This window comes from Drechmeria coniospora, chromosome 01 (assembly GCF_001625195.1).
Source record: "Drechmeria coniospora strain ARSEF 6962 chromosome 01, whole genome shotgun sequence".
Lineage (NCBI taxonomy): Eukaryota > Fungi > Ascomycota > Sordariomycetes > Hypocreales > Ophiocordycipitaceae > Drechmeria > Drechmeria coniospora.
Window position 1 is genome coordinate 4,016,033 of NC_054389.1, and position 25,176 is coordinate 4,041,208.

Below are 25,176 nucleotides of genomic sequence, written 5' to 3' on the forward strand. Positions count from 1 at the left end.
CCTTGGACCGAGCATGACTTTACGACAAGCCGCATGTCATCACTAGAGAGGGGGAGGGTGGGCCACGGAGACGATGGTCTTGGCTTCGCATTGTATCATACGCTGCAGCATTCTCGCTCTAATGTAATTCTCCACACAACCTGCGTACAGGGAGGGACATGGATCAACGTCGCATCTACGATTCATCCTCTGGTCGTGGCTCAAAATTCAGCTGTCGTGCACGGTCCGTCAGTCGGGCCTTGAACCATCGTCACTGATTCTCGCATCGGGTGGGGGACACGTACCGAATTGCCGTTGTAGAGCTGGTAATCCCTCTGCTCGTCCTTGGGAGATTTCCTCCGCCGCATGCCACCCTCCTTCTCCTGAGCCGCCACGGCAGAGCTTTCCGGCGTAGGGGTCGGATCCGGAGGCGGGCCGGTCCTCGGCGGGCCGGCGCTGACGAGCGTCATCAACCACGTGAAGAAGCCGACGATGGCCTGCAGCATCCTCGACCAGACGCTCGGCGAGTCGGATTCGTACGCCGACGAGAATCCATCGACCGAGACGAGGTACAGGGTCGATGACGGCGACAGGCCGAGCTCGCCGAGGTCCTTTTCTTCCTCCGTTTCGTCGATTGACCTGTTGGCGCTCGGACCGAGAATGTGTCGAAAGGTGTAGGGTGCGTTTTGATCCCCTTCGTGTCCGTCCACCCAGGCCCTCACTTGCCGCAACGAGCTCGTCGTCTTGAAGCGCGATCGCACCATCGAACCGTCCAACAGCCGGGCCTGGATAAAGGTCATCTCGCCCGGTTTCGACATGGACGGCAGCTTCGTCTCGGGCGCGTTCACGAGCGCCGCCGCCACCTCGCTCGCCTTTATGCTGTCGATGCGGTGCTGCACCCTCCTGGCCTCGCGCTCCCGCCGCTCGGCCTTGTCGGCCTCGATGCGCTGCATGATTCGCTTGCGCTCCTCCAGCTGCTGCTGGCGCTTCGTCTTGACCAGCTCGGCTTGCTTGTGCGCCTTGGCGGCATCCGTGTTGGCGCCCGCCTCCGCCTCCGCCTTGGCCTTGTCCCTTCTCTTCTCGCGCTCCTCCTTCGCCTTGCGATCGGCTTCTGCCTTTTCCGCCCGCAGCCTGGCGGCGCGGTTGGCCAGCACCGTCTCTATCCTCGACCTCTGTATCGCCTCGGCCTCGGACAGCGGGTTGGAGGCCGCCTCGGCCGCCGCGGGGGGGGCGGGGGGGCGCGTTACGTCAAAGGCATGCTGAACGCGGCGAACAAAGTCTTCCCTGCTCGTGCCCGGAGCAAAGTATTCCTTAAGCTCGCCGTGCTTCATGATGACGATGGTGGGCACGCGCGGCAGAGGAAAGATCTGGGCGAGGTATCCGGCCTCGTCCGAGCCCGCCTGCAGACGCAAGGCGACGGCCCGCGTCTCGATGAGCTCCTTGACCTGCCTGTCGTTAGCGGACCGTCGTTGGACGGGAAGCGAGAGCGTACGGAGCTGTCCTGCAGAAACTCGGACTCCCATTGCTCGCTCTCCTCGTTGCCATCTGCCTTTTTGGTCAGCAGCCATACGCGACGCGAGGGGGAAGGGAGGACGGAGGACGGCTGACCGGTGACGAAGCAAAAGACGAGCTTCTGCTGGCCGACGGCGGATGAGATGCCCTCCTGGAGGGATCCTTTGTAGAACATGACGATGAAGAAGGAGTGGGCACGAGATGAACGGCTCAGCGAGTAGGCGCCTGTTGGGCAAGACACATTCGAACGTCGGTCGGTCGGCCGGTCGTCGGTGCGGGGTGTATTGTGACCAAGAGAAACGAAATGGAATACAGGGAAAAAATGAATGAATTATTGCTGGAGTATTGGATGGAGGAAGCGATGGTCGAATGCGTGAGCGGAAGCGATGAGTCTCGGATGAAGAGTTGTCTCGCCACTACACCATGCCAGCGAGCTGTGTTGTATGCGTCCACCTGTAAGTACAGATCGTACTTTACACGCCGTACTCTTCGCCAGTGCTGGTGTCGAGCAGAGGTTGAGGCTAGTGAGCGAGCTTTCCCGATGCGGCCATTGCCCACGGCAGGCAGGCGGTGAGGGCCATATGCCGTATCATGTGCAAGTACATATAAGTACAGTCCAAGTCGGAGTGCATGTACAACAAGTACTTGCTGAAGTACTCCGTAGGTGTACTCCGTACTGTGCATGTACTGTACATGTGAGGGGCTATGAATACTCGACACTGCCAAGGAGCAAGCAAGCAAATACTGTAAGTACTTGCTGTGAATGTAAGTACAGTACATTACGTAGTACAATACGGAGTACAGTACATTACGTAGTACAGTACAGTACATTGCGTAGTACAGTACAGTACAAAGCACAGTACAGAGTACAGTACTTACAGTACGTAGAACAGTGCAGTATAAAGTACAGTACAACTACTTAGCTCTGGGTCTAGCCATTCTGGTGGGCAGTCGCTGGTGGTGGTGACTAACAAGGTCCTATGGTGCTAGAGATTGTATGGAGTATTATGTACTTTGCTATTGCTGAGATCTCTCACTCATCCGCGAAATGAGCTTCCGGTGAATGGCCTCCGCTGCGCTCGCATCGCCCGCTGACTGCAATGAACTCGGCACGAGGCCTGCTTCGGAGCCTTCCGGCACGCGGCCTCGTCAGAAACGGCCACCGGTGCGCCAGAGTTGCGCGGCCGGCACCTCCCTGCCCAACCATCAGACGGCCGTTGACGACGACGGCCTCCTCTCGCGCCTCCCAACGGCAGCCCGTCGAGGAGGCCGACTTCGTCTCCATACTCGATGCGCCGCCCAAGATTGTCCGCGCCGGCCGCAGACATGGCCCGGGCCTCCTCCTCCTCGGTTCGCTCCCTCCCGCCATTGGTCTTGGTCGTCCGCACGGCGAGTGACCGGCCGAGCATGGGACTAACGGCCACCCGGCAGCCCTCATCCCCGTCACGGCCTTTGCCCTCGGCACGTGGCAAGTCCAGCGTCTTGGATGGAAGAGCGACCTCATCGCCAAGTTTGAGGACCGGCTCGTGCGCGAACCCCTTCCCCTGCCGCCCACCGTCGATCCCGCCGCGATCCACGAGTTCGACTACCGGCGGGTGCTTGCCTCGGGTCGCTTCCGTCACGATCAGGAGATGCTCATCGGGCCGCGCATGCGTGACGGCAAGGATGGCTACATGGTCGTGACGCCTCTCGAACGCGACGGCGGCTCGACCGTCCTCGTCAACCGCGGCTGGATTAGCAAGAAGCACCGCCATCAGCGATCCAGGCCGGATTCCTTGCCGCAGGGTCCCGTCACCGTCGAGGGCCTCCTGCGGGAGCCGTGGAAGAAGAACATGTTTACGCCCGAGAACAGACCGGAAAAGGGCGAGTTTTACTTTCCCGACGTCGCCCAGATGGCGGCCCTGACCGGCAGCCAACCCGTCTGGGTGGAAGCTACTATGGGTATATCTCCATCTACTTTGGTCATCCGTTCATTCCGCTCCATCCATCATGGCCCCATCCATTCATCCATGTCATTCTTGCCCAGCTGATGCTAACAAACGAGCCATCTGGCAGAGCCCGAGTTCATGCGCATGATGGACTACGAAGCCCGCGGCATCCCTTTTGGACGTGCTGCCGAAGTCAATCTGCGGAACAACCACGCGCAGTACATATTTACATGGTGCGTAGTCGTCGCACGTCGGCTTCTTCTTTCGGCTCGCGTCCGGACTGACATGGCGAACCAGGTATGCGTTGGCCGCTGCCACCTCCGTCATGCTGTACTTGGTCACCAAGAAGCCGGCAAACAGCGTAGCCCGCCGAGTTCAGGCGATTCAAAAGGCGTAAGTAAGGTGGCCGAGGTGGCGGCACGGGGGTGGGTGTAGGCCGCGCTGGGTTGCCGATCGGACGCCATCAACCCGTCTCGGTCGCCTCTTCGGCAGCCCCACGCGATCGTCGAGCGCGACGTTGCTTGGTGGGCGGAGGCACGGGTACGGGCATCCGCAGCTCCTGCAGCATTTCGCGGGGGAGGTGCCTCTGCGCGAGCGAGAACAATGTAGTGTCCGAGCCGACTTGCCGTTGCCTCGACAATGTTAGATTGGGATCAAGCAAGCAAGCAAGCAAGCAAGCAAAAAAACAACAAATCATGAGACCAAGTCGAGGCTTCGCGTGAGCCAAGAGACATACCTGCGCATCAACGTCACCACGTCACTCTGCTCGATTGTTTTTCGTTTCGCGTGCGCTGCGTAGGCGCCGAGGTCATCGCCCAGTTGCTCAAAGAACCACTCGGACGCCTGCGTCAGGGCGGTCAAGGTCTCGGCCGAGATTCGACGGTTGCTGAGGCCCGACGACTGGAGAGCCGTCTGTGCTACCCTCTTGACGAAGGAGGGTGGCAGTGGCGGGTACTCGGAGCCATGTTTCGAGATTCGCTTCCGCTGCTTCCGCGCCTTTGGTGCCCGTCGTCTTGGCTCTGGCGCAACCTCTGTCAAGTCGTTGGTGCTGTGCGCCGGCGACGCCACGTGCCACTGGCGCGAGTCATCCTCTGTTGCCATGGATCCTGCAGAGGGGCGGCGTGCCGAGGGAGGATCCGAATCGGGGCCGGCCTCTCCCTCGGCCGGGGGGTCGGACATGAGAAATGTAGTCTGATCGTCGAGGCCGGCGGGCAGCTGCAGGCCAAAGTCGCTCTCACGGCCCATCGTCGTGCGTCGTGTTGGGTCCGCATCAATGCTGCGGCCTCAGGGTTAGCGGGACCGCGCCGCGGCTCGAGGTGGCATCCAACTGACCGGTCATATGTCGCGTCGCCCAGATCAGCGTTGGCTTGCTGGTCATCCAGCAGGCTAGGGAAGAAGTCCGACTGCCGGCCACCGTGCTGCGTGGCATCATTACTGTCGAGAAAGTCGCTAAAGGGGGCGCTGGCAAAACTACCACGAGACAGCCTCGACGCCGGTTGCTCGCTGAGGGCGCGGCGGGGCAGCTCAACCGACTGGACCGTGTAGTTTTCGTCCTCGAGGCCGACGGAGCGGGGCGGCTGAAGATCCGAGTCGTCGTCGTCGTCGAGGGGCAGGGAAAGACGCGGACTGTCGACGAACAAGCCGCCGTCGTCGTCGTCGTCGTCGAGGGGCAGGGAAAGACGCGGACTGTTGACGAACAAGGCGTCGTCGTCGTCGTCGTCGTCTTCCTCGGGGATCGCGGCGATGCTCGACCGTTTGTCACGCGGGGATGACGACGACACAATTGGCTGGCTCACGGGAGCCAGAGCCCTGCCTAGGTTACGTAGGATGTCCATGGGTGTTTCTCTCTGCTCCCTGATGCTGCGTCGACGATTCTTTCCCGGCGTGTACATGGCCGTCCTTCGTTGGTCGACGGCCTTGCGGGCGGCCTTTGCGTGGGGGGTCGGCGCGTTGTTTCGACGCCCCCCAGATGCCGACGTGGCTCGGCGGACGGAGGCGAGGAGGTCGCGGGAAGGGTTCCGATCGAGCGGCGTGCGCAGCTGGCGACGGGACGATGCCGGCTCGGCGCTGCTGGGCCGCCCGGTCGGTGTTGCCGCGGCAGGAGGAGCATGGAGGAGGCCGCCGACCTTTCCGTGCGTGCCTCTTGCTCCGGGCGTAGAGGCCATGCCGCCAGCCGTATGCCCGCTGGAGGGACCGTCTCGGCGTGCGTTGGAGTGTCGAGTGGATGCGTGCGGCCTGGTGGCTCCCGTGGCCCGTCTGGCCCAGTGCTGGCTGCCGCCGTCCCGTCGAGATGCTCACGGAGGGGGGCACAGGGATAGGGGTGAAAAAAGCGACGGCCGCGCTGGGTTTCGCGAGAGATGGTCCCTGCTCCGGTCAGGCTGGTGGTACGGTGCAACAGTTCCACGGCCGATGAATGACGGCACGGAGGGTGCAACGAACAGAGGCGAAGCCGCGTAGGAATGGGCGCGGACGGACTCGGCGGAGGGTGAGGGGGTGGAGGTGAAAGGTGGCGATCGGTGCGGCAGCGGAGAGGGGGAGAGGGATAGGAGAGGTGACGAGAGGCAAGTCGGAGTTGAACTGTCAGGTCCTGTGGTGTCGCATGTCGTCGCGTCGTGGCACCTGCGAGGTCGTGTGGCTTGGTGGTACGTGATACAAGTGCCGATACGGTACTAGGTACCTGGCAGGTGTTCTTGTACATGTATCTGTACTTAAGTACGGGGTACACCAAAACCCGTTCGGAACTCTTGCTTAGGTACGGAGTACAAGGTACCAGGTACCTAGTACTAGTTTGTTCGCCCTGTGCCTTGTTCCTGGCAGCAGTGGCGGGGTAGGGGCCGGGGGTAATACTTGTGAACACCAGTAATACTAGGTAACATACCTAGTACAGTAATAATACTTGTACTCCGTACTTGCAAGTGAGCAAGTACTTACTTACAGTAAGTTCGGAGTAGTACTTACATGTACGGAGTAAGTAATACGGAGTATCCGTCTTGTACAGTACCTAAGTACCTAGTAAGTACTTCATAATGCCTGTAGGCGTATACATGTGCTCCGTACAGTACTGCTAGACAGGCGATAATAAGCCACAGCAGTACAAGACTACCCCGCCATGATGTTAGTATCTAGTACTAGGTACTCAGATATGAAACCCGTACTCCGTACAGCATGGCATGGTATTACTTTCTTATCCGTACATGCACCTAATACTCCGTACAACTACAACTACTTGGTACTTACAATAGGTACCTACCTCCTACTGTAATTACCTAAGTACTTATGTACTCCGTACTGTAAGTATAGTAGGTAATTACCTACAACTTCTCCGTTCATGTACAGTACTTAGATTGGTCACTCCACGGTAAGTCTGGCACCTGTCAATGAAACGACGAGTACGTCGGAGAGGGAGTAGAATAAATGCCATTTCGAAAGGAGTAGAATAACGTGTCATTTCGAAAGGAGACGAGGTTGCGCAATAACATACTACTCTGCTGCTCAAGAGTGCATTCGTTGTGACGGCGCTGGGATGGCTGGTGTGTTGGTTGTGTTCTCCTCGTCGTCCTCGCAGTCGTCCGTTTCGTGTTGATGCGTCTTGACCAACTGAAAGGGGCCGACATGTTTTGCACCTGTCGCGCTCGGTAGGTCTCGCTGAGGAACAAACAGATGGCCTGAGGGCGGTGCAGTGCCGCGCGCGCCTTGCACGTACGATGGTGATACGAGAGTGCCCTTGCACAATGGCTCGTACCAGGAACGACCTCGGAGGATAATTCGGTAGAGAAGCACAGCTGGCATCTGGAAAGGTTGCCTCATGCGCCCGCCCGGAGGGGTGACACGCGACGCACGAGTCCGCAGGGGGCCCGGCCAATCTGCGCTTCGTCCTGCTGCGTGCCGCTGCCCAGTCGTGCATGCAGGCACATGTATTACTCTGTGAGAGCGTACATGTACACGTCCGCCGTTCGTCTGCCGGGGACAATCAGCCAAGGCAGAGGCAAATCATGCTCTCGTCCAGTTTTGTGCCAATCTTGGGCCCGTGCGATGTGCGATCCCTACGACACCCCCCCTTGACCGACGATCTCGATCTTCCATACCAGTACTCCGTAATACTGCCACGAGTGCCGATATTGCCAGCCACGCGGTCGGAGACGAAAAAAAGGAGAGGATTGCTCGGAGCACATCACTGCGTGCAATACTACACGGAGCACTCCGTACAGAGGCGGTACATGTATACTTGTATGGCGGTATATCTTATGTCGTATTTTGCTCACGTACGATGCGCTCGTCGCTCCTGCTCAATGTCGTTGTACGTGTGCAGGTCAAAGGAAGGCATGGGGCACATATTGCATGTTGGTCGCGCCTGTCTCGAACCAGCGGCGGCACTCCTGCGGGCGCTTCCGAAAGAGGCGCCGCCCTGACTCGTTCCTGCCCGAAGCATGAGCCGTGGTGGAAGCAGCTTGCCGTCAAAAGCAAAACCAACGCCAGCCATCAGCCAGTCTGACACGGCAAGCACCCTTTGCTCGCTCCTGCTCATTCATGTTTCTGCGGCCTGCCTGCCTGCCTGCCTGCCTGCCTGCCTGCCTGCCTGCCTGCCTGCCTGCCTGACACGACACGCCCGTCCCGCCTGGTCGCCTGTCTGCTTGTTCGCCTCCAAACCAGCTGCGTGTTTTACTTGCACGGATTCCTCCATGCCGTGGCATTCAGCGTTCTCATTCCGCCGCCCAGCTTGCCTGCCCTCCTCGGTGCCTTCTTGCCCTACCCTGGCGTCAGAAGTCGGGGTCCATCAGCTTCGACGAGCTCCCGCAGACGTCAACGGGCTGTCATTCGATGGCCGCCGCCGCACGTACCTGGCCAGCTGCGTCATCCGCCCATCCCTCGACGAGAGCGGCAGCCGGAGCGGAAGCGGAAGCTGACTTTTGCCCCGACTTGTGTTGGTGGTGGTGATGATGGTGGTGCGTGCGTTCTGGTCGGTCACGCACGAGTGCGAGACGACGAGTGCGAGGATGAGCATGTCCGAGGGACGGGGTCCGGCTGCATGCCGTCGAAACCAACCAGCTGGTCATACGGTGGCACGACGGATGCCCGTCGACGCCCTTTTCCCCGTCGACAAGGGCCAGGACTGCCAACTGTCCTGACGCATGGCGCCATGGCACGAAAGCCGCCACCAGCCGTTGTTCCTGCTGGCGCTGGCGGGCCTACCGACCACTGACGGTCAGCACATCTGGGCAAGGCAGAGAGCACCGACTGCGGCGTCGACGCGGCCCTCTGTCGCACACGGCCCCGTCCCCCGTTCTGCCCTTGGCGTTGCCTTTGCCTGGGGCCTGCTGGTCGTGCAGACGTGTCGGTGCGCCGGTGACGGGGTCGCCTTGTACTGTTCGCCAGGGTGTCGTGTCGGCCTCGACGGAGCCGTCGCCTTGGGTCGCTTGCTCGTCACTTTCTCGCCGTCGCCCGTCGCCGCTGCCGTCGGCCGCCGTCGTCGACTCCCAACATCACGTTCCGTGGCCGCTCCCACTCATGCTTCCGCTCCGATGCCAGCGGCCACCGGCGATCATCGGCTCGCTCGTGAACGGGCAAACAAAACTGTTCGCCTCGCCACACCGCAACGACGAGCCCGGATCTTGTCACTCCTCGACGTGACGGATCGGCACCCCACGCCATGGCATGACGGCGAGGCAACCGACTCTCCATCGATCCAGGGCCCCTCAGAAAAACCAGAAGGACCAGACCACCGTCCAGCCTCACTCGTGCCGTTGGTGTAACGGGACCTTTGCTCAAGGCAGCACATCAAACGGTGTGCGTGCATGCCCGCCCGCGTTGGCAGGGTTACTCAGGTAATTTGCCGCATCTGCCAACGCTTGTGCGACACCCCGTTCCCTCTGCCGCGAGAGATGGACCAGTTACTGGACCACTCGTCGCCTTTGCGTCCAGGCCAGGTCAGAAAGCGAACCCTTGCCAAGGCCCGGTTGTTTGCCCCCCTCCCCTCTCCTCGACGACCGACAGGTTCATCTCTGGGCTCTACCGAGACTCTCCGTCTTTGCCGCGGCCTTTTTTCTCGCCGAGTCCCTCGGACTATTAATAACTGTTTTCCAACCCTGCCATCGGACTCGACCCCGTTTCTTCTCTGTTCCTTTCCTTTCCTTCCCTTCCCTTGCCTCCCCTCACCTTCTTTTCCTCCTCCTCTTCCGCACGGGCAACGCACAAACAGCCTGCTCGCATCCACTCCGGATAGCTTCCACGCATACCTCGAGCCTTTGGTCCTCAGCCTTGGCATCTTTTGACATTCTTCTCCGCTCGACGACCCCCTTGGCGGATAGCACGGAACCGGCCGCCACGTTGTTGCATCAAGCAACCATGTGCCTGACGGGCGAGAAAACGCCCGAGCGGGCGTCGAACAAGGCACCGGTGAAATGGATCAAGAAATTTCTCGGCGTCGACAAGGAGCGCCTCCACGTCGGTCTCTACGTTCGCGGCAGCGTTCCCAAGATGCCCGACGGCGAAGATGAGCAAGTGGCCCTCTCTCACCTCTTGGGCCGCCGGAGCGTGCCGCTGACGCGGCGTGCGCAGGTATCACTGGGCCTTGCTGGCTGGACCCAAACGAAACCCTTGCTCCGGAAGCCGCCACATCATGTATCACACAAAGGAGGACATTGTTTCCCGCGGCAGATCGGTCGAGCCCCTGCGGAAGTGGGTGTATCTCAACGATTCGAACAGGGCCGCCACGCTCCTCGTCCGCATCGTCGTCGGCAAGATCCACGACCGCGCCCTGCTCGAGAAGATGCTCGCCGCCGTCCCCATGCACCCTGAGGACCCGAGCTGGAACTGCGTCCTCTGGACCCACAACGCCTTCCGGGCCGTGGCCGACGACGGCCAAGCGGTGACGCTCGCCACCAAGGACTGGGACTTGGTGCGCCGCTGCGCCATGGAGTACGTCGAGGCGAAGAAGGACGCCCACCGCTTCGACGGCAAGGACCCCAAGGTCAAGTTTGACCCTTTGAAGCCGGCCACGTGGGATCTGTTTACCAACGAGGAGCGAAATGCATAGCGCGCCGACAGGCCGGCAGAAGCGGCCTCCCTTGCTCGCATCGTGCCAGGTTGACGTTGTCGATGAAAGGTCACGTCGGATCCTGGGGCCTCGGCCGCACGGGGTTTTCCATTCGAGTTCTTCTATTTTTGGGAAGGCGTGGTCGCACAAGCATGCACGCCTACGTGAACGGTCAACAAGATGGGGTGTGGCTTGCATTGCAGAGATTGAGAACGGACGGGACTGGATTCGGATGGGTGGTATCGCTGTGCTGCATCCCTGTCGTTTTCTCGATTACCCGCTTGCTTTCTATGGCTTGGCTTGCCTAGCCTTGCCTTTCATGCCCTCCTGCCTCTTGCCATGGACACTCGATTCCCTCCACGGCGGCCTCGTCATCCGTCGTTGCCGGTGTATCGATGGGTCTTTTGGCAGTTTTGACGGCAGTTGTGACGAAACTTGATCAACTCTTGGCGGTTGACCGAAACTTGAATCAACTCTTGACCGTTGACTCCTTGGCGTTACCAATGTTGAAGTGTCCCGAGACGCAGGCAAGGCTGACTGCCTGCCATGGGGACGCGGCCCTGACACAGGCGGCGACCGGTGAGGCTGCAGACCGGGCCGCGATTGGATTGGATACATGTTCCCATGCGCGGTGCGTAATTTCCACCATGGGTGACGTTTGGAAGTGCACGGCATCTTCGACAGCCTGCCACTCTCTGCCATGCCGGGATGAGTCACCATGGTGCGCGGCAGCTTCCAAGGCCTGATCTCGATGCATGACTCCGCTCGTGCGCAGCACATTCCGACTACGTCGACGCGAGAAGGTGAGTGCAGTGGGCGATTTCGAGGTTCGTGGCCACGCAACGCGCATTCGTTTCAATTTGGCCAAGATGCATCGTTGTTCGCGCACGAGGACGGAGGAGCATGTCGTGAGGGATGTGCTTCACATCCCCACAACGGACCATCCCATCTCGGCCCTTGAACAGTCATCCTTGCCGTGCCGCCCTCGGACCCGACACATGGCATCCCGCCGGCGCAATGTCGGTCTCGGTCGAAGCGGTTGGAAGGCGGGGCCGCAAGGTATCTCGGCAGCATTAGGATAACAGTAGGCCGTGGGCATGAGGTCCTCCCGGGACGGACGGGCGGGTCGTGGTCTTGACGAGACGCCACCGAAGCGGATTTCAAGACCGGACAGGCGTGAAGCGGCCTGCTAGCAGGGACGGGGAGAGCCCCCAGACCCCTATTTCCGTCGGCCGTCGCGGGCTGGCAGGAGACGCAGGGTAGGGTGGGACTGCGGATTGTACAAGGCGGCCATGTGCGCTCCGATTCAAGGTCAACTCATGCTGGGGTCGGATTTGCGCAAATACTGAATCGTGTTGCAACGTGTGGGCTAGGAGCGTACGCTGCACGCTGATCAGGTAACTCTAATCATGCTTCGCTCGGTTCGTGTGACGGCAGAGGTCGACGTTTCGGTGCCAACATTCGCGGACCATCTATTGGCGTACCCTCGCCGCCGTCCACTCACTCGATATGGAGAGGGTGCTGAAACGATGGGCGAAGGAAATCCCATCCATCCATTGTCGGCAATCGGGTTGGATGGAATGGGAGTCGAGGAGGAGGAGGAGGAGGAGGAGGAGGGGTTCGAGCTGCAGTCAAACTATGATCCTCTTCGACCGTTTCAGGCTCGCTACCGAGATCAAGGCATACGGAAAGCCGACATGCGGCAGTGTGATGGTTCGGCGGATGGGTGTCGTGTCGTTTTCGGTCACGAGCAAGAGCTCTCTTGTTTCGTTTCAGCGCGGTTGGTGGTGAAGCAAGTGCCGTCGCAGGGGGTGCGTCAAGGTGCTTCTCCTGCCCCGGACCAGCGACGGACGGTGCGGGCTGGTGGTGGTGCAAGGAAGGTCATGGACCGAGGTGCGGTGGCATGCCGTGGAATGTGATTCACGAGGCGTCGTGGATGCCAGATCTCCTCGCTGGGAACACTCGTGCAGGTGCCAACGATTCGATTCGGCTTCGTCCCGGCCGTCGCTCAGCAGGTGGCGGGGCTGCCAGGATCGATCGTACAGCGCACATGTACTTGTACCATGTAGAGGAATTACTGACGTGTACTGTACAGCACTACTGTAGGTACTATACGTAGTAGGTAACGGCGACAGTATGGGGTGCAGCAAGTACTGTTTAGTACATGCACCATCACTCGAGCGCCTTGGGTTCCTCCATCGACAGCGCACACGTACTTGCATGTAGGTGCACTTACTGTCGTGTACAGCACTTGGTAACGGCGAGAGCATGGGGTGCAGCAGCTTAGTACCTATTGCTTCAGTACATGCACCATCACTAGAGCGGCTTGGATTCCACTATTCGAGGACGTCTCAGGCTGTCGGAGATGGGCCATTTGCGCTCCGTCCCGTCCTCCGTACAGCACCTCGTGAACAGAGGACAAGTAGATGTACTTGTGCGCCTTGTACTGTAGTTGCAGAATACCTGTACCGTACCTGCGGGTCGTATGCTGTAATGTGTGCGCGGAGTACTCCGTACACCTACTGTACATGTAAGTTAGTATGCAAGTACGGAGTACGGTAAGTATCCATTCTGCACGGAGTAAGCACATGTACATGTTCTTGTGCGAGTGCGTGCAAGTACTCTGTACATGTAGGTTTATCAACGAGGCTGGCGTGACCAGCCGTCGTATAAAGATACGAGTACATTCATGTAAATACGGAGTACGGAGGACTGATGTCGATACCATTCGAACATGTGCATGCACTTGTTCTTTTACCGTGCCTGCGACTCGGCGTAGGTGGTGACCGTTAGTACGGAGTAATCAATTACTGTACATGTGCGGAGTGCTTACACAGAACCAGCCGTACAGTAATGATTACTTAGTACCACCTAGTACTCAGTGCTTGCTTGTACTTGTAGTTGCAAGTCCTGCAACTGAGTACTTGTCCGGAGTCCTGTTTGTAAGTACGCTGCAAGTACATGTACTTACGGAGTACGGGTACTGTACGGAGTACGGGTACTGTACGGAGTACTTAAGTACGGATACCTGTAGGGGGTCCTGGTGGGTAGTCGGTAGGGAGTGGGGACGTAGATATCGAGAGGCATGCATGATGCATATCTTGTCACATATGACGGCTCGCGGCACGACCGTTAGACCCACCGACCTGGGATGGCTCAATGGAAGGCGATGCGAAGCTCGATGGCTCGGGCGGGGGCAAGGCGAGGGGTTGGAGCAGGACGGAAGCCCAGACAAGTCGGTTGGATCGTTGCCGACGACGCAGATACGGGCCCCGGCATGGAGCAGAAGGGTGAGTGCATGGAGTCGCAGGGAGAGACACGAGGGAGGCAGGTTTCTCAAACTACTCCGTATTGCCCAGCAGTAATTGGGCGGTTGGTCGAGACGAGAAGGCCAGTGTGCATGCTGCAGTACTTTTAAGTACATGGAAACAGCAGTATGGGGTAATTAGTGGCTACACCATGTACGGAGCACAAGCAGGTGGAATAAAAGTACATGGAATAAGGGGGACGAGGACGAAGGGACTTTGCGTACGGAGTACTTGGTGTAATATTACAACTAATATTATATGTAAACTAACCCTGGTACCCTACATCGAGCGTTCAAATGGGCACTCCATACGCCGTACTGCGCAGAGTACTTGTACAAGCAGGTGTGCATTCAAGAAAGCACAACTACGAGTACAAGTACTCCGCACGGGAAGTGCACATCCAATACGGCGTAATTGCTTCGTATACCGCCGCTTGCTGTTCGGCATACCCAGCACAAACTGTACTGTACAGGTCATGTAGGGACAAGTATTCTCGTACAAGTAAAGGAATACAGCGAGTAGTTGTACGCACACACGAGGACCTGGATACACCTACAGTACAGCACGTACCTGGTATGTGCGGAGAAGGGGTACCCTGTAGGTGTACTTACAAGTGTATTGCTCTGCAAGTACTTGGTACATGCGGCCCAAATGTACTTACAAGTAAGTACAAGTACCTGTACATGTACATGGACTGACTGGACTTGAAGATGCAACTGTACAGTACGTGCTTGCAAGTGCTCGGCATTAGCGGCTTCTCCACCCACAGAGATGGTATGCGAGAAAGTTCTCCGTACATTAATACTTGCACCTGCATGTACAAGTACTCGTACAGCACGGTATCGATACTCGTGCTCATACTGACGAGTGGCCTGCTTGTACGGATACTTGTAGCCACTACTCCGTACCCGCAAGGGTATTGGTTGGGGCAAGTACACGCCTACCATAGGTAGGTACTGTGCCTAGGGGTATTTCGGCATGCCATGACCGTCCTTTGATGCCTACCTCTAGTAGGTACTGCCTAGGTACCAGTGCATTGGGCTGTACACCTGGATCAGCATGTACGGGGTTCATTATTACTAGGTAGGTACCTACAAAGTACTTTACTTGGTCGTCGCACAAGGCATACTTGCAGTGCCTGTTGCAATCCTGTGCCCTGAATCAGTCCACGTACTTGGAGATACTCAAGGTACTACGGACTCCGTATTGCCGTCAATTTTTGTGCACGTATTCCTCTGTGCGTGCAAGTATTCCGACGCGAACGCAGGTGCAGGCTTCTCCGTGTACCTCTGACGAAAAAAGAGACACCATGGTCGTCGATCGGACCACCCATGGTCGCCCCCATGGTCGCCCCCTTTGTTGCCGTTCGTTTCATTCTGGACCCTGCTTCCCATTCCTTGTCCCGACTGCATGGGCAGCAGGCAGCACGCACCCGTTCTCGGGCGCCTTGCCGCGCACGAGCGTCATCGTCCGGCCCAGCGCCCGTCCCTGTATCGGCCGTAGTGCATCCGCAGCGCTCGACGAGTGCTAAAGTACGGAGTACTGCACAGGCACCGTACCGTGCGTGCGAGTGCAACTACGGTGTCCCCGTACTGCATTCCTGGCAACGCCTGGACGGGCCAAGGCGGACGAACCCCGGCAAGCGATCCCCCACGGGCGACGGCGCCAACGACTGCAGTCACCAATCGCCATGCCCCGGACCGCTGCTAGCCCTGCGAGGGGCACCATCCAGGTAGAGAAGTGCCTACCTACTGTACTTTGTAGTTGTACTCCGTCCTACTGACCCAAGTACTTACTGTGTACGTGTCCATGTACTTGCATGTACATGTTCGTTCGGTGCTAGGCTCATTCACGTACGGTTGCTCTCCGTACAGAGTACGAGTTCGGTCAAGTTCGTCTGCTAGGTAGTATTCATTCATGTAGGCAGACATGTACCATCCATCAAATGGCTCCGAGTTTGCCTCACCGACCACGTTAACGAGTACCTGAAGCACGGCGTTGCCATTCACGTGCTGCGTTGTCCATGTATGGAGTACTCTGTACTCCGTAATGCTCCCTACGATGTTCTCGTCGTTCTATATCGGTGCCTGCAGCGCACTTGCATGTACTTTACATGTACTGTGCTGTGCTGTACATGCGCATGTACTTGTACTTGTGCTTCGTGTGGTACGTGGGCGCGCCGTGCAAAAACGTGCAATACTGTACGGTGCAGAGTACAGTATGCTTATTTGCAAGTACAGCACAAGTACAAGTACATGCATGTACAGCCAAGCGTACTTACAAGTATGCCTACCAGAACCTTGCGCCCCGCCGCCCAACGCTCCCCCCCCTCCGGCAGCTGCCCTCAGCTCCGTTCCGCGCTGTCGACCAACTGTTTCTGACCTGGGACGCACCTGGCTGCCCGGCTTGAAACCCACACATCACATCCTCAACCAACCTCCACCGCCGCCGCCGACTCCTGGCCCCTCGTCATCGATATCCTCGTCGGCCAGTCCTCCCCCCTTCTCATCCGCCGTCGTCTCCGTCCCGCGAAATCGCCATCGCAACCACCGTCACGTCAAGCTCCTGCGCCTCATCTCCTTCACCCGAGGCCCGTACCGTCCACACCATCTCGCCCTCGTCGCCTCGCCGCCTCGCCGCCTCGCCGCCTCGCCGCCTCGCTCCTCCTTTCCGTCCTCGAACAGTCCGCCTCGGCCGCCTTTTTAGAGGAACGACGACGACCGCAGAGACCTCGCCGACGCAGACGCACGACCGCAGACATGTCGCAACCCGGTGTTCAATCCTTAAAGGCATCTTGGCCCTGCCTTCCTCCCCTGCCCGTGCTGAGCTGACCGCCCATCGTCCCGCAGTGCGTCGTTACCGGCGACGGTGCCGTCGGCAAGGTCGGTTCTCTCCCCCGTTCCTCCTTGGCCTCTCCCTCGAGCCGCCGGCATGCCGATGATCGTCCGCTGACGCCGGCCACGCCGCGACCGCAGACGTGCCTCCTCATCTCCTACACGACCAACGCGTTCCCCGGCGAATACATTCCCACAGTGTTGGTCCCCGCCGCCCCTTCCTCGGCCGCCGCCGCCCGTTGACTGACGGCTCCCGCCCACGGCAGCTTCGACAACTACTCGGCGAGCGTCATGGTCGACGGCAAGCCCATCAGCTTGGGGCTCTGGGATACCGCCGGTCAGGAGGATTACGATCGTCTGCGGCCCCTCTCCTACCCGCAAACCGACGTCTTCCTCATCTGCTTCTCCATCGTCAGCCCGCCCTCGTTCGACAACGTCAAGGCCAAGGTACGGCGTCGACGCGGCAGCCTCCTTCATCTCTTCTCCTCATCCCTTCTCCTCATCCCTTCTCCTCATCCCTCGGCCCGCCGCCCGTGCCGTGCCGCCCTTGCTGACCGATGCAGTGGTACCCCGAGATTGACCACCACGCCCCCAACATCCCCATCATCCTCGTCGGCACCAAGCTGGACCTGCGCGAGGACGTCGCCACCCTCGACTCGCTGCGGCAGAAGCGCATGGAGCCCGTCTCGTACGAGCAGGCCCTCGTCTGCGCCCGCGACATCAAGGCCTACAAGTACCTCGAGTGCTCCGCCCTGACCCAGCGCAACCTCAAGAGCGTCTTCGACGAGGCCATCCGGTGAGCCCTCGATCCGTGCCCCGCCCCTCCTCCTCGCCGAGCCCGGCCGCTGACGGACGCGGACGTGGCAGCGCCGTGCTGAACCCCCGCCCCCAATATTCGAAATCGAAAAAGTCCAAGTGCTCGATTCTGTAATCGTCCAAGGCTCCCTCCGCTCGACGACCCGACGGCGGGAGATCTTGACCAACCCGACGACGTCGTCGGTCTTCCTCGGACGACGGGCGGACGCCCCGCCCCCGCCCGGCGCCTATTTTGTCACCTCCCGCATTCCGCCCGTATTCGCCCCCCTCCGCCGTCCGCGTTGGTGGAAGAAGCTGGACGGCCGACGCATCGAGGAACAGGGTTGAGCATGACGGGAATCGGGGCGACCGTGGGACCGCCGTTGCGACGGGTCCTTGTACATGTTGTCCTTGATCGGCCCGGAGCATTTCATCTTTCCGTCCGCTTGCCCGGAGGAGGGGAAGGGGCGGCATCGTCGCATGAAGTGGCCTCGTCGTCTCATCGCTCCTGCGTGAAGGCGGGGCCGGCGTCGTCACTTGCTGCAGTCTGGCAGATTGATTTTTGCGTTTGCTTTCCGCTCCTCCTTCTCTTCCTAGTCTATCCGATATCCCACTCTGTTGATCCTCTGTAGATAGCACTCCCATCCCGCGCGAGGGCCGTCTTGACCGTGGGCATGCGCACGAGGGCCGTCTTCTTGACTGTGGGCATGCGCACGAGGGCCATCTATCCATCCATGCACGGCCCGGCTTGCGTACAATCCGCCGCTCGGCCCAAGTGACCAAAGTCGAGAGGGGAGGCGAGAGCAGCACGAAGCGGCCATTGATTCCTCGGGAGGGGTATCTCTCTATTCCAGTATCTATCCGAAAACGGCGCGCTTCCGTCCTTGCTTTGCCCGGCCGGATCGCGGCCCGAGCGGCGGTGCAAAAGGCACGGCAGGCCAAGTGTGCGAGAGGGTGAGGCAGCATCGACATCAATGGCCGAGGCCGGGGTTCCGAGCCAGCCGGCTGGGGTGGATGCCGGCCATCGGCTGCTGCTTGCCTTCGGCGCCAGCGTCGGCGCCCGCCGCCTTGGCCGTCTTCTCCTTGTCGATCCGCTTCGCCCGGTTCTCGTCTAGCTTCTTGTTCTTCTCGCGGATCTTGTCCTTGCGGTGCTTTGTCGTGCCGCCTCCGCCAGCACTAGCGAAATGTCAGCAGTCATCCTGGACTCGTCTCCGGGGGGGGGGCCACGCACGTGAGCTCGACGTTGATCTTGCGCGGCTCCGACTTGCCATCGGCAAAGGTGGAGTGGTGGAACTTGTCGAGACAGGTGCTCTGGGTCCAGACGTTGGCGAACTCGACAAAGGCGATGCCCCGGCATGCCTTGGGGTCCTCGCGCTTCGTCAGGCACCGGACCGAGGTCGGCTTGAGCGACGCAAAGTGCGCCATGATGGACGCCTGCGTGGCCGTGTACGGCAGGTTGCCGACGAAGACGATGTGTCGGTCTGCCTTTTCGTCCTTGGACTGTTCCTCCTTGGCTTCGTCGTTGTCTTGGGAGTCTCCCTCGTCGCTCTTCTCCTTCTTGGCTTTCTTGTCCTTTTTGTCCTTCTTTTCCTTCTTCTCCTCCTTGTCGTCATTCCTCTGCTTCACCTGCTCCTCCTTGGTATCCTTTTTGTGTTTCGCCTCCTCCTTGGCCCCCGTCTCGTCCTTTTTCTTGGTCTCCTTCTTTTCTTTCTTTTCTTTCTTTTCTTTCTTTTCTTTCTTTTCTTTCTTTTCTTTCTTCTCCTTCTTCTCCTTCTTTTCCTGCTTCGCCTCCTCTACTACCGACACACTACTATCCTTCATCTCTTCGTCCTCGTCTGCATCCGCTTCCGGCAAGTCGAGAAGATCTTTTCGCTTATCCTTCTTCTCTTTCCTGCTCTCCTTGCTCCTATCTTTCTTCTTGTCCTTCTTGTCCTTCTTGTCCTTCTTGTCCGTCTTCTCTTTCTTCGTCTTCTTTTGCTTCACCTCGTCCACCATCTGGTCTTCGTCGCCCTCTCGCTTTCGTTTCTTCGCCGCCTTGTCCCCCACTGCCGCCGGGACGTGCTCATCCTCCCCAGCATTTGTCGCGGCTTCGCGTGCGCGCTTGCTCTTCATCTTGGCACGACTTTGGTCAAGTGCGGAAAATCCGTGTCAAGCACGAGGAAACTGAAAGCAAACCCGATGACGGTCCTGGTAGGAGGTGTAGTCGCACGTTTACAAGTCGACATGGAATCTTTCTTGAAGCGCAGTTTGGCAGAATTTTTAGTGGGGCAACTTTTGCAAAGTACGGAGTACGGAGTCCTGCACTTGATACTTTGTGGAGGTGTTTCCCGGTACTTGTTATTATCGCTAGAGCCAAACACGGCCTTGGCACAGTCAGTTCCTTCGTGCCTAGTACTTACTTGCACTTTTGAGTTATTCCCTGTACATTATTACAGTACTTTGATTTACTACTTCGTACATGTAGTTGTGTAGTACAGTGCTCCCTACAGTACAGTACTTCCAAGTACTGCTTATTCTCGCTTGTGTATTCCGCTGCGAGTACAGCTAGTTAGTTACCTTGGCACTCAGCGTCCAGAGACGGAGAACTCAGTAATTACCGTGGATACACAGTCCACTGTAGAATATATGGACAGCCATAACCACAATAATCGCTGCAAGTTACCTCTAGGCGGTTGAACATTGTTTCTTTCCAGCACCAAGTATTACTAGCTTGTCATTCGCATCCAAATTATTCCTCGTAAAACCAGCGTACTACAGCAAGTACTTGCTGCAATATCTCCAGTGGCCTGTACTGAACTGTACTGTACATACAGTGCAATAAGCAAGTATACTACGTAGTCTAGGGGTGTGTCCATTCACTTTGTACTTGTACATGCAAGTACAACGAGTAACAGCGCTTCCAAAATTGAATCGTCATTTTGGTCTAGTGACTTTGCATGTGCACAAGTTACGTGCATGTACATGTACATCTATCACTCGTTAGCGCCAGCCCGTCGCTCGGATTACATCAGCAGTGACATAACCATCGAGCAACGTTCGACTTCCTGAATCTCCGCCAGAGGCGAGTCTTGTTTATTCAACATTGCCTCCCTCAACATACACTCCGGGTCGCCATGGACCAAGCATCGCTTTCGCCGCCACCAGAATCGAAATCCGCTCCTCCCTTGTCAATCTCTCAACTTCTCCGTCTCCATTGCCGAGAGCGACTCCTCGTACGTCCGGTCCATTGGACCGACCGCCATCTCGAGCTGCTCGGATTCACATTTAGCGAACCGGCTCCTGAATCTAGCCAAAAAATACCTGTCCTGTACGGGAAGGAAGGTGCCCGTTGTGTTCGCCATGCCTTTGAAGATCGAAAGTGGCGTTTTTCCTTTCGCACAACCGTTCTTCCTATGCTTCTTGCAACCAAGGGACCATTTGTGCAACGGTTTGTCGCATTCCGATCCTACCATGTACTCTTATTTCCCAGACTAATGTATTGATAGAAAGAATATAGTCTTTTCCTTTAACCAACGCGATATTCAGACCCTCCAATGCACCGTATTTCTACCTATAGTGCAGCAAGATCAAGGTGCATGGCCACCGATCACTGCTGCCTGTATTGATCTCGAGGAACTCAAGGTTCTGCGTTTCGACTTATTTGTGCTCCCCCGCCGTGCATTTCGCTACGAATCAGCCTATTCTTTGCGCCATCTTCAGATAAAGAAAATTACCCCCAGAAATCCCCTGCAGGATCCATACATTGTCGCGATCCTTATCGCCATGGCACAGGAAAATAGAGACCGGGCCGTCCTTCGAAAGGATGCCAACTTGACCTCATATACGGCATGTGTCCTGCTACGAAGTTCGTCAAAGCTTCCTCCACTCATACACCATTTCTAGTCCCAACTGCTAGTTACTTCGAGCGATAAAGATAGCCTTTATCTATACAAGGCTTGCATTTCTGCCATTGTCCTGGACAAACTCGAGGATCCTACTTTCGCACCTCCAGAACCAACATCTATCATGGTCAAGATTATCGCCATCCCCTATCAGCAGTACCATTCGCTTCGCGATCGCCTGACCGCTCATTTACTTCCGGAGCAAGACCTGGCGGCGCTACAGTACGATTTGGCCAAGATCCAAGATACTGAAGGCCAAGGCCAGGGAGGTCAAGAGCTTCCGCGCCCGTCTGTACTTCACGATGCCGTTCAATCAATTGAGGCTAGTTGAATGCACATCACGTTCAAGTCATGCCGATCGTTTTGTCGGGCCTGGGCAGAAACTAAGAATAGGATCAGTATATGTCTTGCCAGAAATTGGCGTCTTGTACCACCAGGGCTTAAGGATTTCTCCTTACAAAAACAAATACACAGCGCAGCCTCGATGTGACCAACGACAAGATTGTGGGCTGGCTGGCACTAGCACGGAAGCAACCGGTGCACTGATTGCTCGCTGTCTCATTCGGCGTACTGTTCTGCAAGATGTGCGATGCAACGGTTTATGTCCCTATTGGATCTGGTCCAGGAGCCTTTCGCTCTGTCACCTCTTCGGCCAGACCAACCCGGACTCGGATAAGACTTTAGGTCAGTTAGTCGTGCAGGCTCTCTCACAGCGCAATGCGGAAACTACTTATACTATTGGTCAAGAGAGGTAAGCTATACATGTCCTCTTTCGTTGCTTCTGCATCCTCATTGTATACGAAGTACAGGAAGCTAAACTCTCCTTAGCGTTATTATCATCCTTGCTGTTTCCTATTATCTCAACTTTTCTCACTTTGAGATATCAGATGACTTTCTCAGCGAATATCAAATGCCCTCTCGCACAACTGATTACTTGAAAGCGAACTCCACAGGATGGTTTAACCCCAACGACGAGGGTCATCGCAAGGGTGCTGTGCATCACATCTTAGCTATATTGGCTTGGGCATATGAGCTTGCTGACAAATGCGAGTTGGATGAGTTGATGGAATGCAGTGAACACGACGTGGAAGGGGGCCCAAGCGGCAGTGATGACGAGCACATGGAGTTGTAGCATGCTGACCCAAGGGAATGACAGTGATTATGGCTAGTTATAGTGACTGGGAATTCACGTGTCTAGGATGATTGCTGTAGTCTGTACTAGGAAGGGAAGAAGAAGAATACGAGGATATTGCATTACGGTGCAACAGCATGAGTGTAGTGGAGCATAGTAAAGTGTGACGTGGCACAGTAGTGTAGTGCAGCAGAGTACAGAGTTTTACAACATGGTGCAGTATTATGCCGTGCTGTATATGTATGTACAGTAGGCCCTTCTACACGCTTGTTCACATGTAAGGGTACGGTAGTATGCATCTCGTACAGTTGCCTCGTTTCGCTCTCTGTGCTGCTCGCCTTGCAACTTTCGTCGCAGGATGAAATTGGGGGGACAAATTCAAGCGAATAGAGTAGGATAGGTGCCTCTCACAGGATTTGCGAGCTGTGAATGACGTTAGTTGTACATGTGCAGTACACTTGTATTACTTGCACCCAAGGTCAAGTCGAGGGGCAATGCGATGGCGGGGCGCAGTTGGCCTGGTGATAGAACCACTTGCTCAACCACTCACTCACTCATTCACCATGATTGCGCGGGGGACAAGTTAGCGACGCCATCCTGACCACCATCGAATTGTTGAAGTTGACGTTGCCTGTCCGTCCCAACGCCTCCTTTCCTCAGCCATGTTCGCCTCCTTGCTACTCGGCGAGGAGTTCGAACAAGGCTCTCCAGGATCGGGCTTATCCTGCATAACATAGTTGCAGCTGTCAGGCGGGTGGGAGAGGATATGAGGCGGGAGTCAGCGATGCCAGCACTCCATCAAAGCAATCTGCTGACTCCCCATGTCGTGAACCGGGCGTGGTGCGAGAAGGGGACAAGGAAATCTGGCAGAAACGATTGGTTGGTTGGCTGTCGTCATCGATGGTCATGAAAACAAGCAACCGGTGGCAGGTGATCCGAAACACGGCCGGGCGATCAGTGGCAGGCGGCAGTGAACGAGGCTCGACAGGGAATGCAGGTCGGTGTTGAGAGGATGAGCGTGAACAAAGGAAGTCGAGGGGCGGGATGAAATAGGGTCTGCGGCAAAGGCGAAGCGGGAGGATGGATATCACAAATGGGAGGAGGGAGCAAGCAGCGGGGCGTCAGCCATTGCGTCGGCCATTGCGTCGGCCAGTCGGTGTGATGGCAACAGCGAGAGCTTATCGTTTGTGAGGAGACGGCTTTCCCCGCTCACAGATGGAGAAACTCCATTTCTCCAAGTCCAGATATCTTGCGGATAAAATGACAGCGTAAAGGAGGCAGGCGAAATGGAAACCAATCGATTGCCAAGTATTTGGAAGAGAAGGATGCGAATGAGTTGGTGACTTTGGCGGCGACCTGCAGCGAAGGGCAGGTTGGTGGGTATCTAGTAGAACAACAAGGCCAGCGGCTTCTTCTCATCCTCGTATCTCGTCTTCAGCTCGTCTGCCGCCAGCAAGCGGGCGAGCGGCATCAGGGTGTCCTTCATGTCCATGACACCTCGCTTCTTCCCGTCGATGTGGGAGGCGTCGACGACGAGGCGTTGCAGGTTCTCGAGCGAGAGGGCGCCTAGGCAGGTCAGCAGGTCGTCGGCCCGTCGGGCAGCAGTCAAGGGCACCCACCGTGCTTGATCAGCTCGAACAGGCGGGCCGGCGTTCCGACGCCGATGCCGGACTTTCGATTCTGGAGGAAGGCGATCTGCTCCTCGACCTTCATGTGCTTGGCAAACTGCGGCATGGTGAGCATGCTTCATCAGGACAAGGGCGGCCGCAGGGCCTTGACGTACCAGCTTCGCCACGGTGTCATCTTTGCCGCAGGCGAACTTGCGAACGACTCTGCTCATACTTGTCAGCCGGGAGATGCAGCACAGCGGAGGCGGCCAAGGACGCCCGGCGGGTCCGGGAGGTTCGGGGGGTTCGTGCCTGGCAACGTCGGCCGCCCTCTGGCCAGCACCGGTGACGATGATGGTGTGGGGGGCGCCGTTCTTCTTGGGTGCCCTTTTCAGGCTCGCCGGATTATCGGCATGCTCCTCCAGAAAGTCGGCGAGCTTCTCCGTCGTTCTCGCATCGGCCCACGCCGTCGTCTCGCATATCGAGCTGGCTGCCGGGCGATTCGGTCAGCCTTCGGCACGCAGTCTTTGGCATCCATCCCCCCTTTGCTCATCGCTCGAACGAGCTGGACGGTGGGCAGTCGTCGTCGGTCAGGCAGGTCACCCCGGCGGGCTGCTCTGCTCACTCACTCACCAGAGACGGTCAAGTCGGACAGCTCGACGGAACTCAGGTCCTTTCCAAACTTGGCCACCTGCTGGGCGAGGTGGTCGGCGAGCAGCTGGTTGTCCATGCGAGCGATCAGCTTGTTGATGCCGAGCTCGACGTCGTAGGCTTCGTCGTCATGCTTCGACCTCTTTGTCTTTCGCTTCTTGCCGACGGGCTTGGCCTCCGGTGTCGGAGGGGCAGACTCGGCCTGGCGCTTCCTGGGACGAGAAGACATGGTCGGTCGGCCGAGTCGAGGTGAGGGCCCAAAGCGCAGGCGAAGAGTGGGAAAAAATGAAGCGGAGCGCCGGTGCAGCACAGTGCGGTGCTTGAAGGGGTGGTGCGCTGTACTTGGTGTGCTGTGTGCTGCGCGGTGGTGTGTGTTGGTCGTTGTGCGGTGGTGACGTGGCCGTCTTTAGAATTTTGCGTTTGCAGTACTGTACTTTGTTTGGTACTTTGTATTGTGAGTGCAGTAAGTATTTCAGCGAAACGGGTGGGTGTCGAAGTACCTAGTTGTACTTGTGA

General features: G+C 57.6%; 10 protein-coding genes across 10 annotated transcripts; 6 read left to right on the forward strand and 4 right to left on the reverse strand.

Annotated features, from left to right (window-relative positions):
* Positions 1–175: 175 nt before the first annotated feature.
* DCS_00971 (UBX domain-containing protein 7) lies at positions 176–1,666 on the reverse strand (the record flags this gene model as incomplete). The annotated part of the gene is made up of 3 exons (XM_040798306.1): positions 176–211; positions 285–1,424; positions 1,472–1,666. 3 exons carry the CDS (start codon positions 1,664–1,666, stop codon positions 176–178), a joined length of 1,371 nt encoding a protein of 456 aa, XP_040659189.1.
* A 925-nt stretch (positions 1,667–2,591) lies between these two features.
* Positions 2,592–3,816, forward strand: DCS_00972 (uncharacterized protein; the record flags this gene model as incomplete). Its single annotated transcript, XM_040798307.1, has 4 exons — positions 2,592–2,871; positions 2,923–3,432; positions 3,547–3,652; positions 3,717–3,816. 4 exons carry the CDS (start codon positions 2,592–2,594, stop codon positions 3,814–3,816), a joined length of 996 nt encoding a protein of 331 aa, XP_040659190.1.
* A 66-nt stretch (positions 3,817–3,882) lies between these two features.
* On the reverse strand, positions 3,883–5,584 carry DCS_00973 (uncharacterized protein; the record flags this gene model as incomplete). Its single annotated transcript, XM_040798308.1, has 3 exons — positions 3,883–4,051; positions 4,156–4,695; positions 4,752–5,584. 3 exons carry the CDS (start codon positions 5,582–5,584, stop codon positions 3,883–3,885), a joined length of 1,542 nt encoding a protein of 513 aa, XP_040659191.1.
* Positions 5,585–8,548: 2,964 nt separating this feature from the next.
* DCS_00974 (uncharacterized protein) lies at positions 8,549–9,169 on the forward strand (the record flags this gene model as incomplete). The annotated part of the gene is made up of 1 exon (XM_040798309.1): positions 8,549–9,169. The coding sequence occupies one exon, from the start codon at positions 8,549–8,551 to the stop codon at positions 9,167–9,169; it is 621 nt and encodes a 206-aa protein (XP_040659192.1).
* Positions 9,170–9,761: 592 nt separating this feature from the next.
* On the forward strand, positions 9,762–10,452 carry DCS_00975 (uncharacterized protein; the record flags this gene model as incomplete). Its single annotated transcript, XM_040798310.1, has 2 exons — positions 9,762–9,974; positions 10,051–10,452. 2 exons carry the CDS (start codon positions 9,762–9,764, stop codon positions 10,450–10,452), a joined length of 615 nt encoding a protein of 204 aa, XP_040659193.1.
* Positions 10,453–11,861: 1,409 nt separating this feature from the next.
* Positions 11,862–12,371, forward strand: DCS_00976 (uncharacterized protein; the record flags this gene model as incomplete). Its single annotated transcript, XM_040798311.1, has 1 exon — positions 11,862–12,371. The coding sequence occupies one exon, from the start codon at positions 11,862–11,864 to the stop codon at positions 12,369–12,371; it is 510 nt and encodes a 169-aa protein (XP_040659194.1).
* A 4,514-nt stretch (positions 12,372–16,885) lies between these two features.
* DCS_00977 (RacA) lies at positions 16,886–17,525 on the forward strand (the record flags this gene model as incomplete). Its single annotated transcript, XM_040798312.1, has 3 exons — positions 16,886–17,041; positions 17,158–17,390; positions 17,462–17,525. The coding sequence occupies 3 exons, from the start codon at positions 16,886–16,888 to the stop codon at positions 17,523–17,525; spliced, it is 453 nt and encodes a 150-aa protein (XP_040659195.1).
* An 835-nt stretch (positions 17,526–18,360) lies between these two features.
* On the reverse strand, positions 18,361–19,501 carry DCS_00978 (uncharacterized protein; the record flags this gene model as incomplete). The annotated part of the gene is made up of 2 exons (XM_040798313.1): positions 18,361–18,565; positions 18,621–19,501. 2 exons carry the CDS (start codon positions 19,499–19,501, stop codon positions 18,361–18,363), a joined length of 1,086 nt encoding a protein of 361 aa, XP_040659196.1.
* A 1,001-nt stretch (positions 19,502–20,502) lies between these two features.
* On the forward strand, positions 20,503–22,402 carry DCS_00979 (uncharacterized protein; the record flags this gene model as incomplete). Its single annotated transcript, XM_040798314.1, has 5 exons — positions 20,503–20,816; positions 20,875–21,233; positions 21,285–21,558; positions 21,794–22,021; positions 22,099–22,402. 5 exons carry the CDS (start codon positions 20,503–20,505, stop codon positions 22,400–22,402), a joined length of 1,479 nt encoding a protein of 492 aa, XP_040659197.1.
* Positions 22,403–23,786: 1,384 nt separating this feature from the next.
* DCS_00980 (uncharacterized protein) lies at positions 23,787–24,889 on the reverse strand (the record flags this gene model as incomplete). Its single annotated transcript, XM_040798315.1, has 4 exons — positions 23,787–23,968; positions 24,022–24,127; positions 24,186–24,499; positions 24,643–24,889. The coding sequence occupies 4 exons, from the start codon at positions 24,887–24,889 to the stop codon at positions 23,787–23,789; spliced, it is 849 nt and encodes a 282-aa protein (XP_040659198.1).
* Positions 24,890–25,176: the final 287 nt, after the last annotated feature.